This window comes from Rhinichthys klamathensis, unplaced genomic scaffold (genome assembly GCF_029890125.1).
Source record: "Rhinichthys klamathensis goyatoka isolate OS25496 unplaced genomic scaffold, OSU_Roscu_1.1 h1tg000104l_1, whole genome shotgun sequence".
Lineage (NCBI taxonomy): Eukaryota > Metazoa > Chordata > Actinopteri > Cypriniformes > Leuciscidae > Rhinichthys > Rhinichthys klamathensis.
Window position 1 is genome coordinate 3,578,379 of NW_026606643.1, and position 16,592 is coordinate 3,594,970.

The window sequence follows — 16,592 nt, forward strand, 5'->3', positions numbered from 1 at the left end:
TGACTGCTACAAGTGATTATTATGACAGGTTAGGATATTATGAAATATTACAGATCATTTATATATATATATATATGGAATATATCTGGATGGTTTTTGTCACTTTCAGAGAGGTTTTTTTGTTGTTGCCCAGAGCCCTGGTTAATTTCTGACTGTGGTATAGACGCATGTGCCGGTGTGTGTGCACGAGTGTAGCAGGAAGCAATCACAGGCTGATGGAGGAGCTGGCAGACCCTTCACGGGTCAGTGTGTGCAGTAATGACTCCATCACTGATTCCATCAGCATCACACACAGGAATTCCCTGTCAGGCCCACATCACAGGATTGAGCTGCTCGCATATCCCGTGTTCTCTTTCAAAAGACACACTGAGACATAATCTTTGACTAACCTATCTTCTCTGTGCTCAAGCACACACACTTTCTTAAGTGCAGAAAACTTTACATCTCATTTATTTCAAGCTGAGCAAGAGGACTCATTTACGTCAGTAGAAGTATTCAGCTGTTGAATGTTAGTGATCATTTACTTGGACAGAATACAGCAATGATGTAACATTTCTTAATTGAGTTTGCACCCAAACCCCACTATTATCTTGGCAAACATGATTTTGTCTTTAAAATAAGCTGTATGGAATGGCCTTTAAAACCTAAACTCACTAAATTATATTCTTCTGATTTGATTATTTCGTAGTTTGTTACAGAGCTGTTCAGTTGAGATATTTTTTTCTGATTGGACACTTTCACTTCTCATCAAAGTACAAAACACTTTAAACAATAATGCTAATTGTGTAATAAATGTAAAACATTTTTCTTTTTAAGTTGCTCAAAAACAGTTGATTTGTATATGGGCTACATTAGATATGCTCATCACTTAATGCAAACTCATGTTTTATTTTTCCATTAAGCATTCATTAATCCATAATACATAAAGTCTGATTTCTGTGGGTTGCAATTTAACAGTTGTTAGTATAGTGATAATCACTATTAAAAAAAAAAAAATTTAATAATTTTTTTTAACTCTTCGGAAAGGATTAACAGGATTGAAGAAATAAACAAATGAATGTAACAAAGCTGCATTAATGTTCAGATGACATCCGTATGAACAGTGTGTGTGTTCTCACTTCTCCTCTAGTGTGCTGCTTCTTGGATAGTGGCCAATGAACTCATCCCAGCTCTTCCTGCATGTCCGCACAATCCACTCGTGTTCTTGGTCATCTATAAGGGCAGATAATACATATTTCACTCATTCTGATAAGAAAAAAAAAATGCTTTCTAGATGTATAATAAAAGCATGAAGTCTGCATGCGCATAGCATAGTCTAGGCCTACTTGTAGAAATGAAATAGCTTACGTGGTGTTTTTTTTCTTTTTCTGATTGTTTGGTCAAAAATCGAGCTCCAAAAGGCATGTGTCAAACTCATTCATATGCGGTTAAAGGCAATTTACATTTTTTACGTGCAGGATTAAGACAACAATTATGAAAATTCGCTCTCAGCAGCCTACTTCACGCGACAATCAATCACTCTCTTTTTTCATTCCCTTCCCAGAGATGATTCCACAACCAAAAACAGTGGATAATATACTGCTTTTTTAAATGGTTAAAACTGAAAGGAGTTGTTAATTGCGGAGCGCGAGGTAGTTCTGCTGCTGGTGCTGAATGTGAGCGCGCAGCTGCACGCACTTGAGCGCTCACCCCCATGAACGTGGCGAACTGGGCCCATTGTTGAGAACAGGTCTTAAGCTCTCCTCTGATTGTCGATAATTGCACGCGATGGTCCTAAACGGCCTCTCCACGCGCCTCCCGCCACTTCTACCTGGTTCCCGCGCGCAGCAATTGAGACTTTTCCAGCACGCGACCGGTCCATTCTGCGACAGCTGCATGCTAACGTCTCACTGTATTCACTCGCTCCAACCTCACGCTCTCCACATGGAGGTCACACTCGAGAGGAACATTTCATCACTATTTTAAACCAATTAATACCTCCGTGGACGCTTCAACCAATGGCTGATGGACAAGGTCGGTCTACAATTACATTTCGGTAAATGCTCCGAGTTCTCGCGGTTATTTGCACGAAATTAGCACCTCAGTCCTTATTGTTTGCCTGGCATTCATACACTTGCTAAATTCATAGGCTAATACAATCCCATTTCAGAGCAGACGTGTCACTCACATCAAATCTAGTGCAAATAAATTCTCCCCCGTATCAGTTGTCGAGGGCTTGAAAATAGTTACTTTTGACATGAGATTTACATGACAATAGTGCTTCAAATTGAACTGCGTAACAGGTAGCCAGTCCATAGCGTAGACGCCAAGCTTACAAAAGCAAAGTGATTATAATATAGGCTATACATCAGTGTGAATAGTTGTAAACAAGCACAACGAAATGTATTTAGGCCTAAATATTGTTCCTGCTGGAAAATGTGTTATCTTTAAACAAGCCACAAGTCGCTCTCTTCCATAAAAAAGAAAATTAGTAAGTTATATAGCCATTTGTTTAGGTTCCCACGGTCATGAAAAAATCCCAGGTCATTTTACAATTGTTTTTCTTTTTCATGTAGGCTTTTGTTCTTTAAAATATTTTTGAGTAGCCTCTTTGAGTGCAATCTCTATAAAATGATTAAAAATGTAAAAAAGTCCAGTAACCACAAATGACTGGAATAGTCATTCATTCATAGCATAGGTCATTCACAATTGCACATTCATTGTGGGAACACTGTTTAAAGAACTGTCTAAGCCCTCATACTTCCTAAAACTTTGCTGAAATTCATCTCCTTGAATTTCCGTAACCCATATAACCATCTATTTGTTTTCATTACTAATGTTTAGTTTCTTTTTCTTGGCTTTTTTAATTCTGATTTTCCCCCTTATCAATTTATTCCTTTTTTGCCCTTGTCTTTCTTGTTTATGTGGTAGTATAATTTATTTTTTTATTATAAATGGGAAAGTACAATCATTTGGCTTTTTTTACTTTCCCAACATGTGCTTTTTTTCTTACATTTATTTTAGCTACATGCCTGTATTTTGTGCATAACACAATGACAGTTTCCTCCTCACTTTATTCGAGCCTCCTTTCCACATGTTCACGTTGAGCCCTCATTCAGGTGGTCTAATGAATATGACACACATTCCACGATCAAAGCCCAGGAGTCAGAAAGGAAGCAGTAATGGTACCTTGTTAGGAGGTGTTTATCTTAATCCCTAAAATATAATCAAAAGGAAAAGTGTTTCCTTCCAAACAGAGCCGCACTTTTCATTAATGGATTTAGGATCTCTGATTATCGCCTGAGATTATTCCAAGGCTCGAGGAGCTGTGTATTCCCACCAGGTGGATGATCATCTCCTGACAAGGTTTGATGTTACCTAAAAAAAAGTGACTATGGGCTCAGGCCTTGGCTGCTTTCATTGGCGGTGGGATTTTTAAATGTGAACCTCAAGCAATTATCACAGAAGCAGGAAACCACTGCAACCGTATGGCAGTAAAGCTTCTGGCTCAAGTGAAGTTTTGTCTTAGGAACAGACGCTAAAGTAAGACAAAAGACAATAGTAGTATTGTTTAAAAAGCATTATCACACTCAAATCCCCAAATATTTAATAGGATAGAGCAACATATTTGCTAAGCCAAGAATTACTATTATTGTTTCTATTTTACTGTTGTTTGTTCTAAATCTGTTATGCTAACTATTCAGAACTTAACTTGTCCTGCTCCAGACGTGAATGATAAGAATCCACCCCCAAATTTCTACAATATTCTTGTCTCTGGATAAGGCTCAGATCTGTTGTTCAGTGCAAGTCAATGGGAGTTTTTGCTGTTTATTGTCTGCCAGGCATTTAAAAAAAAAATCTTGTTATCATGTGAGGGATATGATAACAATTAAATTGTTTTGCCTGGCAGACAATAAGAAGCTACAAATTCTGATAGACTTACACTGAACAAGGGATCTGAGTCATATCTAGAGACAAGAATATTATTGAAATTTATTGAATATTGATGATACCAAAATATCATCCTTAGCAACCCCCTGGCAACCAGCCAGGGTGGAGTTCTGCATGGGCAAGCACCACTCAGAAAACTACAAGTCACTTTTGCAAAGTTTATTTTCATAGTACTAAAAGTAACGTAGGTTTCTACAAGAGTGGTGATAAATGGCAAAATATGGTCTATATATTAGTATGTCTTGACAGGTCAATCAAATTTAATTACTGTAAATGGAGTGTATCAACCCCCTTGCTCATTTACACACAGTGTTATTAAAGCTGGTTGTAAACAGGATTTCCAGTCCCAACGTAAACCAAACGCCTGCCTTCTACTGCCTGGTTGGCTTCAGGTTTACTGCAACATAGAAACCCTATAGTCCCTAAAGCCTCTAATCCTGCTACCTCTGCTATGCAATGGTTATTACAAGCGTTCTGTGTAATGACGGGCTTTAGTGACGCCCCCGCTCATGTTTCAAAGCCTTTACAGTCAGGAAGGAAACAGAGGAACCATCCCATGTTCTTACAGCATTCTTTCAGGCAAACCTTATCCTCCAAGAATCGTATAGAGGAGACAAGTACTGTAGGTGTTTACGGAATTATTTGAGTATTGTAATTAAAACTATTTTTACATTTTCCGAAGCAAACATGAGTTGTGCTTGCCTGTGCAAAAGATGCCACCGTGATTCAAGGCTGTTCTGGGTGGTTGCTAGTTGGTTACTTTCTGGTTCAAGTCAAAAGAGCCCACTTCCCAAGTCTCTGTGCTGTTCTGATCCCTATGGTTCAGGTCCCATCTTTATGCAGATGAAAACTGTAAAGGCCTGTTCACACCAAGGACGATAACTATAACAATAAAGATATAGTTTATAAAATTGTTCTCAATATTAAAGAATAGCAGAGTTCACACCACAACTATAATGATAACGGCACAGAGAAACGATATCGTTGGAATCACTTTCAGAAGGATCTTATCCAGCTGATGAACGATAAAGACATTGACAGCCAATCAGAATGCATCCTGCTGTCATGAGCTCGAGCATTTAAAGTGACAGACAAACACGCTCTTAGAATAAACAGAATGATATCGTCCGCTGGTGTGGACTCTAATATAGTTATCGGTCTTGGTGTGAACGGGCCTTAAAGGTAGGGTAGGTCGTTTTTGGTCTAAAAAACTTTTTCCCAAATTTGTTTAAACTTTCTATATATATCAATGCATAATTAAAATGTAAGTACTCTGATAAAAAGAGTATAAAAATCGAGTGACTCTAGACCGTTTAATCTGCACTAAACACAGCTCATTATTTCCTGCCGGGACGAAACAAAGGATTGGCTTAGGCAACTGTCACTCTCTCGCAACCATGGCAACACCCCCGCTGCTACATGCGCTGCCCACATGCGCGTACTCGTTTGACTCGAGGAGGGTAAGAGACTAGTAAGAGACACAATTACATGCAAAACACGGCGTATATGTTATGAATCTTACACGAAATTCACCTTCATCACAGTGTAACTGATTGTAATGGGAAAACGTGTATCAATGCAACCTGTTTTTAGCTTTGCTTTATGTTACTAGCTCGTTAACGAATCAAACTCAATATATTTTAAACTTTACCAGTATCGATATGCTAGCTTGATAGTGAGTACTAACAGCCATGTTAGTTGTTTATATTCATAATGATAAAGTTAGGTATTTTATTACATGTGAGTCTGACATGATGTCACTACATGCACTGCTCCTCTCCGCTCGGCGCTGGTAAGCGCGTCCTCCAGCTGTGAGCTGTCGGCATCGCGCGTTCATGTGTTTTGGGGGCGTGGTTTTGGAAGGAGCCCAGAATGGAGGGGGTGGAAGTGAATGGAGATAAGTAGCTGTGTTTATTACAGCCCTGAGAGGACTACAGACACTCGATTTTTATACTCTCTTTTCCAGAGTACTTACATTTTAATTATGCATTGATATATATAGAAAGTTTAAACAAATTTGGCAAAAAGTTTTTTTTAAATCCTACCTACAATACCTTTAAGTCAGATAACTTTAGGTTGGAATACTCTACACAACGTTGAAAAAAAAACAACTACATTTTAAAACACAAGGCATCATACACTTGCCAACTTTGTAAATAATTATAGAGAAAAACTGGACATCATACGCTAAACGACTGAGGATCACACACTACCAGACTTTCAAGTCATTCCAAACACAACAAACTCATGCAGAAACATGTGCCACGCAAACAGGAGATGTATGACTATAAAAACAAACATGGATGACCAATAGTGACACTTTGTTCTGAGTTGGGAAAAAAAACTAGGCCTAGCCAAGCTCATTTGGATACAGCCTTAGGATGGTAGACACGGTAAGTATGGTCTGGACAGATTTGCGGTATAAGTTGAGGCAGTTGGAAGTCAGTGTAAAAGGTGCATCATGTATTATGATGTATGTTCTGAAACTGGCTTAAAATTTCAAATATGTTTGATATCCTCAGACTAGAGGGAATCATAGTCTGAAGCAAAGAAAATTGGAGTGTGTTCCCATCATACACTACGCAATTTTCTGTAAATACTCTGGCAGCCCAAAATCTTCAGACTGGCTCTAGGTTTTGGAAACTAGCATTGACTCGCCCTGACTGCAAATCAGGGCAAAAATATGGGCAAAAGTCAAGAAGTATATTCCAGATTTAGACAAGTAATAGCACACCTCTCCTCAACAAGCTGCAAGATTTGAGGTATAATTCAAAGTGGTTAAACGAAAATCTTGAATACTTGGGGTTAGAGGTTTAAAGTAAAAGAGCAAATACCACTAACTTTAAGTTACTGTTATTTTTTTTTAAAAGACAAGCATATGGCTAAAACTTTCCTTGGAGTATACAGTTACCGAGCTTTGGTGTGCTTGGATTGAAGGCAAAGAGGAGAAGCTGGTCAACTTGGGCAGAACAGGACATATGGAGGCGACTCAGTCTGCCTTGTGCCCATCTCAAGGGGCAGTCCTACATGATACGCCAACAACCGCTGCTTGCAATAACCCACCCTCCATGACTTCAAATGACCAGTGTTGAGATTCTTCAGGGCTTCCTCCCATCTGCTTTTCTCGTGCTCTCCAACCAGCTTCAGAGTTGGCCTGCAGCCTGGGCATTTCCGCAGGCCTTCCTGTCCAGCCTGGGCTGCTCCTGTCTGGGATTGCCACCCGCTATCATGCCTGCCTCCTGGATCCTACTGTTACTCTGCCCCACAGCTGTAGTTGGACTTGTCCCTCTTTCCTCTCCTCCCAAAAACATCCTCCCGCAGGGAATGTGGTTCCTCTTCGTTTGCCTCTTCAGCATCTGCGCCCTCTGTGATCCTCCATCCTGGAGGGAAGCTACTGGCAATAAATTCTGTCTTCACACCCATTTTGGTAAAACACCCTCCACACCCTCCAAGTGATAAAAATAAATCTATAGGATGCACAATATTCCATATTATAAAACGATCTAACGTAAGAGATGCTGTTGATTTAAAGTCCAGATTTACATTTGAGTGGGAAGAATCTCTCCATCACTGCTACATGATACTTAGATAGGGTATATATATACAATATGAATATGAATACATGTATAAAGCTGCTGGTCTAGGATCAGTTTTCTCTGTAATAATAGCATATTGGTGAAAAAGATTTGGTGTTTGTGCTCTTGAGAGCGTCAAAGGTTTCTGTTTACAACGTGTTTGCAGCCTTGAGCAATATAGCCAATTGGCCAATCAGATACTCGCAAATCCTTTCGTTATAAGTTAACTTATAACAAACATTGTAGACATTATGGGCCAGATTTACTAACAGCTTGGCGTTAAAAAACTACTGTCAGGATTTAATAAAGACACGCAGTGAAGAAATAGCGCTGAAAATGCGTGTACAGGATTACTTTTTGTGGCTGACCTTATTGCATTTGTAGGAGTTTCCCTTTCAGGCGCAAAATTTTATGGTAGGAGAGTACTTAAATTAATCATGCAAGATGATTTACTAAAGTGTGCGGTCGTCAATTTACTGGTGTTTGCGCCATTATTTAAAGCCCAAAAAAGCATGTCTTAAACCAGACGCTAACTGGGAGATTGCGTTGGTCATTATGGAAATGATCCGGCTGCATCTGTGTTATTTAATTTGCAGTAGATAGTTAGTAGATCAAGCACAGAACTTTCCACTCCCATCTGCGTTTTTCTTTTTTTGGAATGGCGCTCTCTAATCTGCACTGTTTAGTAGCCTAAATCTGTCCCCAAGCGTGCTAAATAAAAGATTCACTGTGCAGTCAGCTTCATTGATTACAGTGGAACTTTGTGAGATCACGATGAATTGAGGTGACAGCTTTATATAGACTACTGTTGTGACAACATTTCAAGACCACCCACCAATATCGCAATTTTTTTTTTAAAGAGCACTACACCAAAAAGCTTATTTGTCCAAATTTAGGTGATGTCCCACTTTTGCTGACTTCACCCTATAATCCATTCAGAATTTGAATTAAACTTTTGTTTTGCTGCATTAGGCAAGGCAATGGTTATTTATTATTCAAATATGTTGCCATGCCAAATCAGGCATACAGTATGCTTGCTTTTCTGTTCTAATTATAGTGGTTTGCGAACATAGCCACTTTAATAACAAATAATTTATCTGGAGCATTTATACTGGGATGAACGCGTGGCAAGGCAACATGTAACTTCAAACTATTTCATGACATTCTATTTAAATGTGTTTTTAAGGAGGAAGCGCATCTAGCCTTATACCCTGGAGTTGGTTCACCCTCCACCTATAGAAGGATAGAATCTATAGGATAGAATCTTACCTATGGAAACTATCCCTTTAAAGATTGAGCCAAAGTTGCTAAGTCGAGTAGTCACAACTGGTAACTATGACTTACATGATATATCCACTTTATTGTAAGTGGCTTTGGTCAGAAAGCTTCTACTTAGAACATGAATGTAAATGCAAATGAAGTATATGATGTGGACTCATGTAGAAGCGGGTGGGCTTTGGCTCTGGGAGTCATAACTAGGATGTGGTTTAAACTTTAATGTGACAGGTCTGCGCTATTGTGTAAGTCTCGGTCTCTGATGTTTGCTCTCACTTTCCAGCCGCATGTGGTAAGGATGTAATCCCAGAGGCCTGGAAATTATCTGATCTGAAAACTGAACATATACCACACTGTCGCAGAAGTGACAGTGTGTTTTCAAACCCGGAATAGAGGCATGGAGTGACTGACACATGGAAATGTGTATTATATGTAGGAACACAGATAACTGTCCAATATGAACACATAAATATAGTTCTAAAAATGGTCCACACCACAACTATAATTACAATGGTAATCATTGGAATCACTTTCAGAATTTTTTTTTTCAACTGTTGAATTATAAAAACATAGACAGCCAATCAGAATCCATCCTGCTTTGAAGAACTCAAGCATTTAAAGCGGCAGATGACAAAACTCAAGTGAGCGCTTAGAATAAACAGAACGATATGATGTGGACGCTAATATAGCTATCATTATAGTTATCTTTGTAGTTAACATTCATGGTGTGAATGGGCCATAACACTTTGTGAATGATGGGTGTTACAATTCCAACAGAAACCTGCAGTGCTTTTTGGGGAGTTCTGTAGCTGAAAAACCTGCGTGGGCCTGATGGCGACACATAAGGTAGAAAGAAAAAACTGCTAAAGACTCATTTTGTTTGCGTCACCACGTTGCTACTATTCTTTTACCACACACGGATTCTGTTTCCTAACAATATCAATGAACAGCTTCCAATGAACTCGTAGAAGATAATCTACGCGTGTTTCTCCATAAGTAACTCTTCTGACATCTGTTCAGGATGTGTCTGTCTTCATATGTTATAGTAACTGTAGATGTATGAAATAGACATGCAAGCTCACAATCAGACTGTGACGAATGGTGGGGCTGCAGATCGTGTTGCATGTATTTGCTCAAGACAGTGTTTACCAAATTATGCATCTCACAATACTGGAAAACACAGCTGCCAAATAATTCCCAAGCAACGTAAATACAGATACCTGGATATGAAAGTTGTGTAACAGCCAAAGATGTAAGTCTGACACACGTAGACCAGTAATTAAAAAAACAGCGCAGATGGAATACAAAAACACGTCCTATGCAAACAATTTCCTCAATAAAAATAAACTGAATATGGAAAATTGTATATTGATACTTACTGCAGATTAACCCAAGTAAAACTAGCTAATGTAACTATGCATAGATCTTAAATTGTCATTTACAGAGAAACATAACATGCTAATTTGGCTAAAGATTGTATCCTTCCGGGTTATGTTAATGCACATTAAAGGGATACTCCACCAGTTTTTCTTATTAAACTATGTTATTCCCTTAACTAAGACGAGTTGATACATACCTCTCTCGTCTCAGTGCGTGCACTATATCGCTCTGTATTGCCGCAAAACTATGTTAGCACTTAGCTTAGCCCATGCATTAAATATGGGCCAAGCAGAGAAGCGACCAAACACTTCCACGTTTTCCCTATGTAAACACAGTTACTCGAGTAGTGTAACTTGACCTGGGCTGGTGACACAAAATAAACCGTTGCGCTTTTCTAAGCGTTTAAAATTGATGACTATATTGTATGGCGGAATACCATAACAAGTGCTTTTGAGCACTTCGACTTGGCGCAATAATATCTTCACTCGTGAAAAGTCCTCTTACCGGCTCCCGCTTCCTCTCCCCCTCCCTCTGACATTTCCGTCAATACAACCAACGTGACATGCGCCGGTAGTAGTAGTTCGAGCGGAGTTGACGAAGTAACAGGTTGTTGGAAGCTAGTTAGCTTAGTTAGCATTCTAAACAGCACAGGCTCTCAATTTCGGTCGGCATCTGTTCGCAACAGTCACACTTGCACCACCAATTGCTGTTTGCCCGTGGTCTTTCGCCAGCTCCGGTCTGTTCTGGATCATATCTTTCTTGCCTCTCACGGTCCATAAGAGCTAATTCCTCCTCCGTGTACTCGGGTTCAAACAGATATGGCTCTGGGTCTTCTACAAAGAAGTCATAATCATCTACAAAGTCCGCCATTGCAAATGATCTGCAGTTTGCTAATAGCACAGGTAGTAAAAGTCACGTTGGTTGTATTGACGGAAATGTCAGAGGGAGGGGGAGAGGAAGCGGGAGCCGGTAAGAGGACTTTTCACGAGTGAAGATATTATTGCGCCAAGTCGAAGTGCTCAAAAGCACTTGTTATGGTATTCCGCCATACAATATAGTCATCAATTTTAAACGCTTAGAAAAGCGCAACGGTTTATTTTGTGTCACCAGCCCAGGTCAAGTTACACTACTCGAGTAACTGTGTTTACATAGGGAAAACGTGGAAGTGTTTGGTCGCTTCTCTGCTTGGCCCATATTTAATGCATGGGCTAAGCTAAGTGCTAACATAGTTTTGCGGCAATACAGAGCGATATAGTGCACGCACTGAGACGAGAGAGGTATGTATCAACTCGTCTTAGTTAAGGGAATAACATAGTTTAATAAGAAAAACTGGTGGAGTATCCCTTTAACACACATGACTGGTTCGGTTTTATGTGCACATTACAATAGAAATTACACAAGCAAATATCCCATTTTAGGTTACATTTATCGAATGTAATTCCACCATTTGGTACTGATGGTAATAATCATATTTTCCACAATAAAAAAAGAATAATGTATCATGCACCTGCAAAAATAAATGACAAAATCGATACTGCGAAATTATCATAAATGTTTTTGAAAGAAGTCTCACCAACTCACCAACACTGCATTTATTTAAAGTCCCCCGGTAGTCAATAATTGTATCCCTTAAAAATCATCTTTAATCACAAAAATTACATATTTAAACTTTATTTCCTCTGAAAAAAAAAAACTATTCACATCTTAAAATAGCTTGAATGTAACTCTACACCCTTGCCTCCTTTACTATTATTCGGTTCTATGAATATGCAAATTAGCCCCACATAACTCGGACTTTAATACAAAATTGTAAAAACTAATATTGTGGAGATATTATTAAAAATTTTAATAACTTTTTTTAATATATTTTAAAATGTTATTTATTCCTGTGATGTCAAAGCTGATGATTTTGATTGATTGAAAGAAATCTTTTGTCGAAGCATTATAAATCATAATATTTTATATCATAAATAAAGGTGGGAAAACGTTTTCTTTGAAGAAAAAAAAATACTGGCCCTTTCAAATAGCTTCACTGTTAGATACTTTTTTTTAAAGGGATAAACTGTATTAAATTCTAAGTAGCTTGTAGCTTTCCTAAGGCATATACATACATATACATACATTCAATAAAATAATTCTGGAAACAGGGATTCTTAATTCCACAACCTTGTCTAATCAATGACGCAGTTTGGGGGATTCTGGCCTCTTATCTATAAGGCTGACATAATGAATTCACCTCAAATCAGAGATCCCACGTCGGGCACTGGAAAATGTGTTTTACATTTTCCTTGAAAACAATTCAAATGACTACAGAACTGAGGCATGTCTGGCTAGGAGAAAAGACCTACAGATGAGTTATCTTACAATCTCACCGCTCAATCTTCAGCCATACACTATCTACATACATTTAGCTAATCCATTTATGCCACTCGAATGCTTGTGGTCTTATATGTTCCAGGTGGAAGGACAAAAAGCAAATGTTTACTACTTCACATCATGGACTGAGAATAGGATAGGACTAAGAAATATATTGAGATTTTCTGGATTTCATGGAACACGGTGTAGGAAATTGTGAATGACACACACACACTCACAGACTAAAACTTGCAATGGCACTTTCTCTTACCTGCATTCCTGAGAAAATTGCCATCATAGTCTTTGACGACCCTGGTGTTGGGATCATAAAAGCCATCGCCGCTGTCATAGCAACCATCAGGGATGAGCCGCGGGGGGTCCCGATCAGCTAACTGGGATTCTCCTATTCAGAGACATGGTGAGACTTGATTTCTTTCTTATATTTTTAGAGAATCACGCTGCTTGTCTATAAATGATCCCACACATTAATTCCAGTAATTTCAGACCATACCTGCTGGTTTGAGGCCATTACACCTCTCAGAGTAGAACTGCCTGTCTGTGCCATCACAGTAATCCCAGTCAGTCTCTTTATACTCCAGGCCGTCAGAAAATGTGTATTTTCCCTATATGTGTAACAAAACATTTAGTCCACATAAAGTATTTGGACACTCAAGATACACTTCAAAATCTCATTGCAATAAATACAAAATATCAAAGCAAAGGAAGGGTGGGCGATTTACTACAGAAACATTTTTTGTTATGCTGGTTGAAAGTCTCTTCACATCCTCCTCCTGAGCAATCACTTAGGGCTCTTTCACACCTACCTTGTTTGGTCCGGACTTTCGGACTTTTCAGTTTGGTCCGAATCAAAATTACAGGTGTGAAACCTCCCCCGGCCCACGGTCCGGACCAAACAGATGAAATTTGGTCCGACGAAAAGAGGTAGTCTCGGTCCAGATCAAACTAACCGAAAGTTTGGTTCGTTTCTAGTGTGAAAGCATTTCTGTATGGTTCAGACTTTCGGACCTTTTACAGGAAGTTCTGGTGGTTCCCGCATAGCCGAAAAAACAAAAGGTGGCAGGAAAAATGATGGGGAGAGGAGGAGACGAGGTTTTTTATTGAAGTATGGTCTGATGACATAATGAAAAGTCAACTTGCAGTCTTCTCCTCCTTTCCTGCCGGCGACGATAAAATGTTCGCACGACGAGGACGTTCATTTGGGGAATTTGAACTAGCCTTGTGTATAGTTGGTGCTGCAGGTAATTATGCCATAAAAATAACAATATAGTTGCAACGATATGCGTCTGTTCATTCATGTTGTCAAAGTTACCCGCCGAATTGACAACACGCTGACGTCAGACGCACGTCCATTTACAAAACCAATCAATGTCAGGATGCAGCCCACATAGATGATGGCGACAGGACGCAAGTATGTCACGTAAAGTTCTTTAGTGCGCTCGCATAATTGCAGTGTGAAACCAAACCAAAACTTTCTGAAAGTATCAAATGTATCAAAACGTGAACTTTGGTTTGGACCTTGGTGCCGACTTTCAGGTGTGAAAACGCCCTCAGTTAATTGGTCGTAATGTATTTATAAGAATAAATATCGTCTGTGGAAGGCCAAATGTTCGACCAATCATTGCATTCAGTCCGAATGCAACAATACGATGTCCTACCTGCCTGTAAACATGTGTATTTCCATAACTCGGCGCACCTGCTCGCACACACATCACACGTCATCAGCGCGTTTCATGCTCTGCAGAGTTTGACAGACGTCAGTCATCGAGAAGTGCAACCGAAACAGCAGCCACCTTTTACAGTTCCCCATGGACCAAAACAATGAGCTTATGCTGCGTAACTCCAGTAATTTGTAATTTGAAACCCGTGTTGCGACGCGAATTTATGCGTTTCAATGTCAACACTATTAACGGCGAAATGAATCTGCAGCAGTCATGTGATACAGGTCAGTTGACTTTATGCACAGCTGCACTACTTCCTGAACTTAAAGTCGGCATGAAACGGAAGTTGAGATTGTCATTTTTTCCTTGTTGTGACGTAGCCTATATCCGAGTGAAACGGCTTCTGAAATTAGAAAAAAATGTAGGGCGGGGCTTGATTTCGTCCTTCGGGAATTGATTGGATCGTTGGAGGTTGGGCGTTGCAAACAAAATGGAGGCAGATTTGAATGTATCTTCTCTGAGAGGCGGTGCACCGATAGCCGCACCCTCATCGGCTCTGGCCGCACCCTTTCGCCATTGCACGTGACCGAAAGAGAAGAGAGGTCGTTTCGAGGGGGGAGGGAAGGGTAATGTATTTGATTAAAGATTATAAGGGTACATGAATTTAAAAAAAATAATGAAGTGCACAGATAAATCATTTATAATAAACACTACAATATTACATATAAAAAGAAGATTTGTCAAATTTGATTTAATGCCGACTTTAAGCCAGCTCCTTTATTTCCTGTCTTACATTATTGGACACACTGATTAATCCAGGTGTGTCTGATTATTGTTGCTATGACTACTGAGGTCAGGCACACCTGAATTAATCAGTGTGTCCAATAATGTAAGACAGGAAATAAAGGAGCTGGCTTAAGTTCAGGAAGTAGTGCAGCTGTGCATAAAGTCAGTTGAAGTTGTTTATGTTCGTTGTCATTGTAATAATGTACTTTGAGACATGAGGTAGTTTAACGCCGTCTCTCGTGGTGCTTTGCAGACTCTGCTGTGCGCATTCATGTGTTTTGAAGGAGACGTGGCTTTGGAGACGCTGTGAAGTGAGGGTGGGATGTATGCTTTCAAAGCTAGCTCGCTAATGCTAGCCTCTCCAAAAAATTACCTACCCTACCTTTAACAACCAGAATGTGTCACAATACTCTTTGTCTTCATTCTGATCAGTATAGCTATTATTTGATCATTGCAAAGTGTGCGTGTGCTATCTTTCATTAAAATATTTGCCACTTGCTGTATATGTCTGATATTTTGTTAAATATCAAATATATGGCTGTTGGCATACTTATCAGAATCAGAATCAGAATTCTTATATTATTAATATTAGGAGCAGAGAAAGACCTGTTTGGATATTCCTTTCTCCCAAGTTCCCTCATACTTGCTTCCATTGGGGAAATGCAGCGCTCCTTTTCCATGGAACATGCCGTCTTTCATCTCTCCGACATATCTAGTGTGAGTGGGGATTGTGTAGCTGCCCATCCCCTCCATCCTTTAATAAAGACAACACGATGAGAGGAAATGAGATGGCTTGCCTCACTTATTACCTATCAAAATTATTTTATCTATATTAATATCTCAAGAGTACTGCAAAATTGCCATGAGCATGTTTCAAAAAGGAAAATCATTACACTATTGTTTTTGTTACTAGGAAAATAATGAGTTGTTTTTAAAATACGGTGATTTTTTTTAAATATGGTGGTTTTAAAATAATCCCTTGACTTTTCAGTCATGAAAAATATTTAAAATATTCAGGAAACCCCATACATTTTTATTAAATCATATGGAATAGTTTCAATATTGCTTTGTACATTTAAAATATTTTAATATACCAGTGCCTGAAAAAAAACTTGTTCTACCATTTATGACATTTAACGTTACAGTTATTTATTTATTAATGACTTTGTTTTATGAACGTGATAATATCTTTGTGACTTGAAGGCTTTGCTCATAATTAGAAACTGGACACATCCTTTGCATAATATATGACATAATACAAGTATATGGCATTCACATAGCCTAAAATTAAATTAAATATGGTAGTTCATATAAATGTCGTCAAATTCAGTTGATTTACCTGCCATTTTTGTAATCTCCATCATAACTGCTACCCATGAACTCCATGTTTATACTGTTTCCATGGAAACACAACCAAGACTGTTCTTGTAATGGTAAAAACACTCCTCTGTGACAGATGTAACTGTCATGTATACATAAAGTGATAGAATAGACTATATTTAATCATCTCAGAACTAGGAAAAGGTTTTGAAATCTGCAGAAAAGTAGTGCCATAACTTTGCGTTGCGATTGGAGCCAAGATGGCGCAGCAGTGTCCCAGTTTCCACACGCA

General features: G+C 38.9%; 1 protein-coding gene across 1 annotated transcript; it reads right to left on the reverse strand.

Annotated features, from left to right (window-relative positions):
• Positions 1-1,036: 1,036 nt before the first annotated feature.
• Positions 1,037-16,557, reverse strand: morn5 (MORN repeat containing 5). The gene is made up of 5 exons (XM_056253385.1): positions 16,320-16,557; positions 15,587-15,734; positions 13,027-13,138; positions 12,787-12,918; positions 1,037-1,212 (listed from the first exon to the last, which is right to left on the reverse strand). The coding sequence occupies exons 1-5, from the start codon at positions 16,364-16,366 to the stop codon at positions 1,115-1,117; spliced, it is 537 nt and encodes a 178-aa protein (XP_056109360.1). The 5' UTR covers positions 16,367-16,557; the 3' UTR covers positions 1,037-1,114.
• Between the last annotated feature and the right edge of the window lie 35 nt (positions 16,558-16,592).

What these genes read in the sequence shown, in the direction of transcription:
- morn5 (XM_056253385.1), bottom strand. Translation starts at nt 16,366, where the DNA reads ATGGAGTTCATGGGTAGCAGTTATGATGGAGATTACAAAAATGGCAG. An exon ending in AGAAAGGAATATCCAAACAG is followed by an intron (nt 13,139 to 15,586) that starts GTCTTTCTCTGC and finishes TTACACATATAG; the next exon opens with GGAAAATACACATTTTCTGA. An exon ending in TAATGGCCTCAAACCAGCAG is followed by an intron (nt 12,919 to 13,026) that starts GTATGGTCTGAA and finishes GTCTCTGAATAG; the next exon opens with GAGAATCCCAGTTAGCTGAT.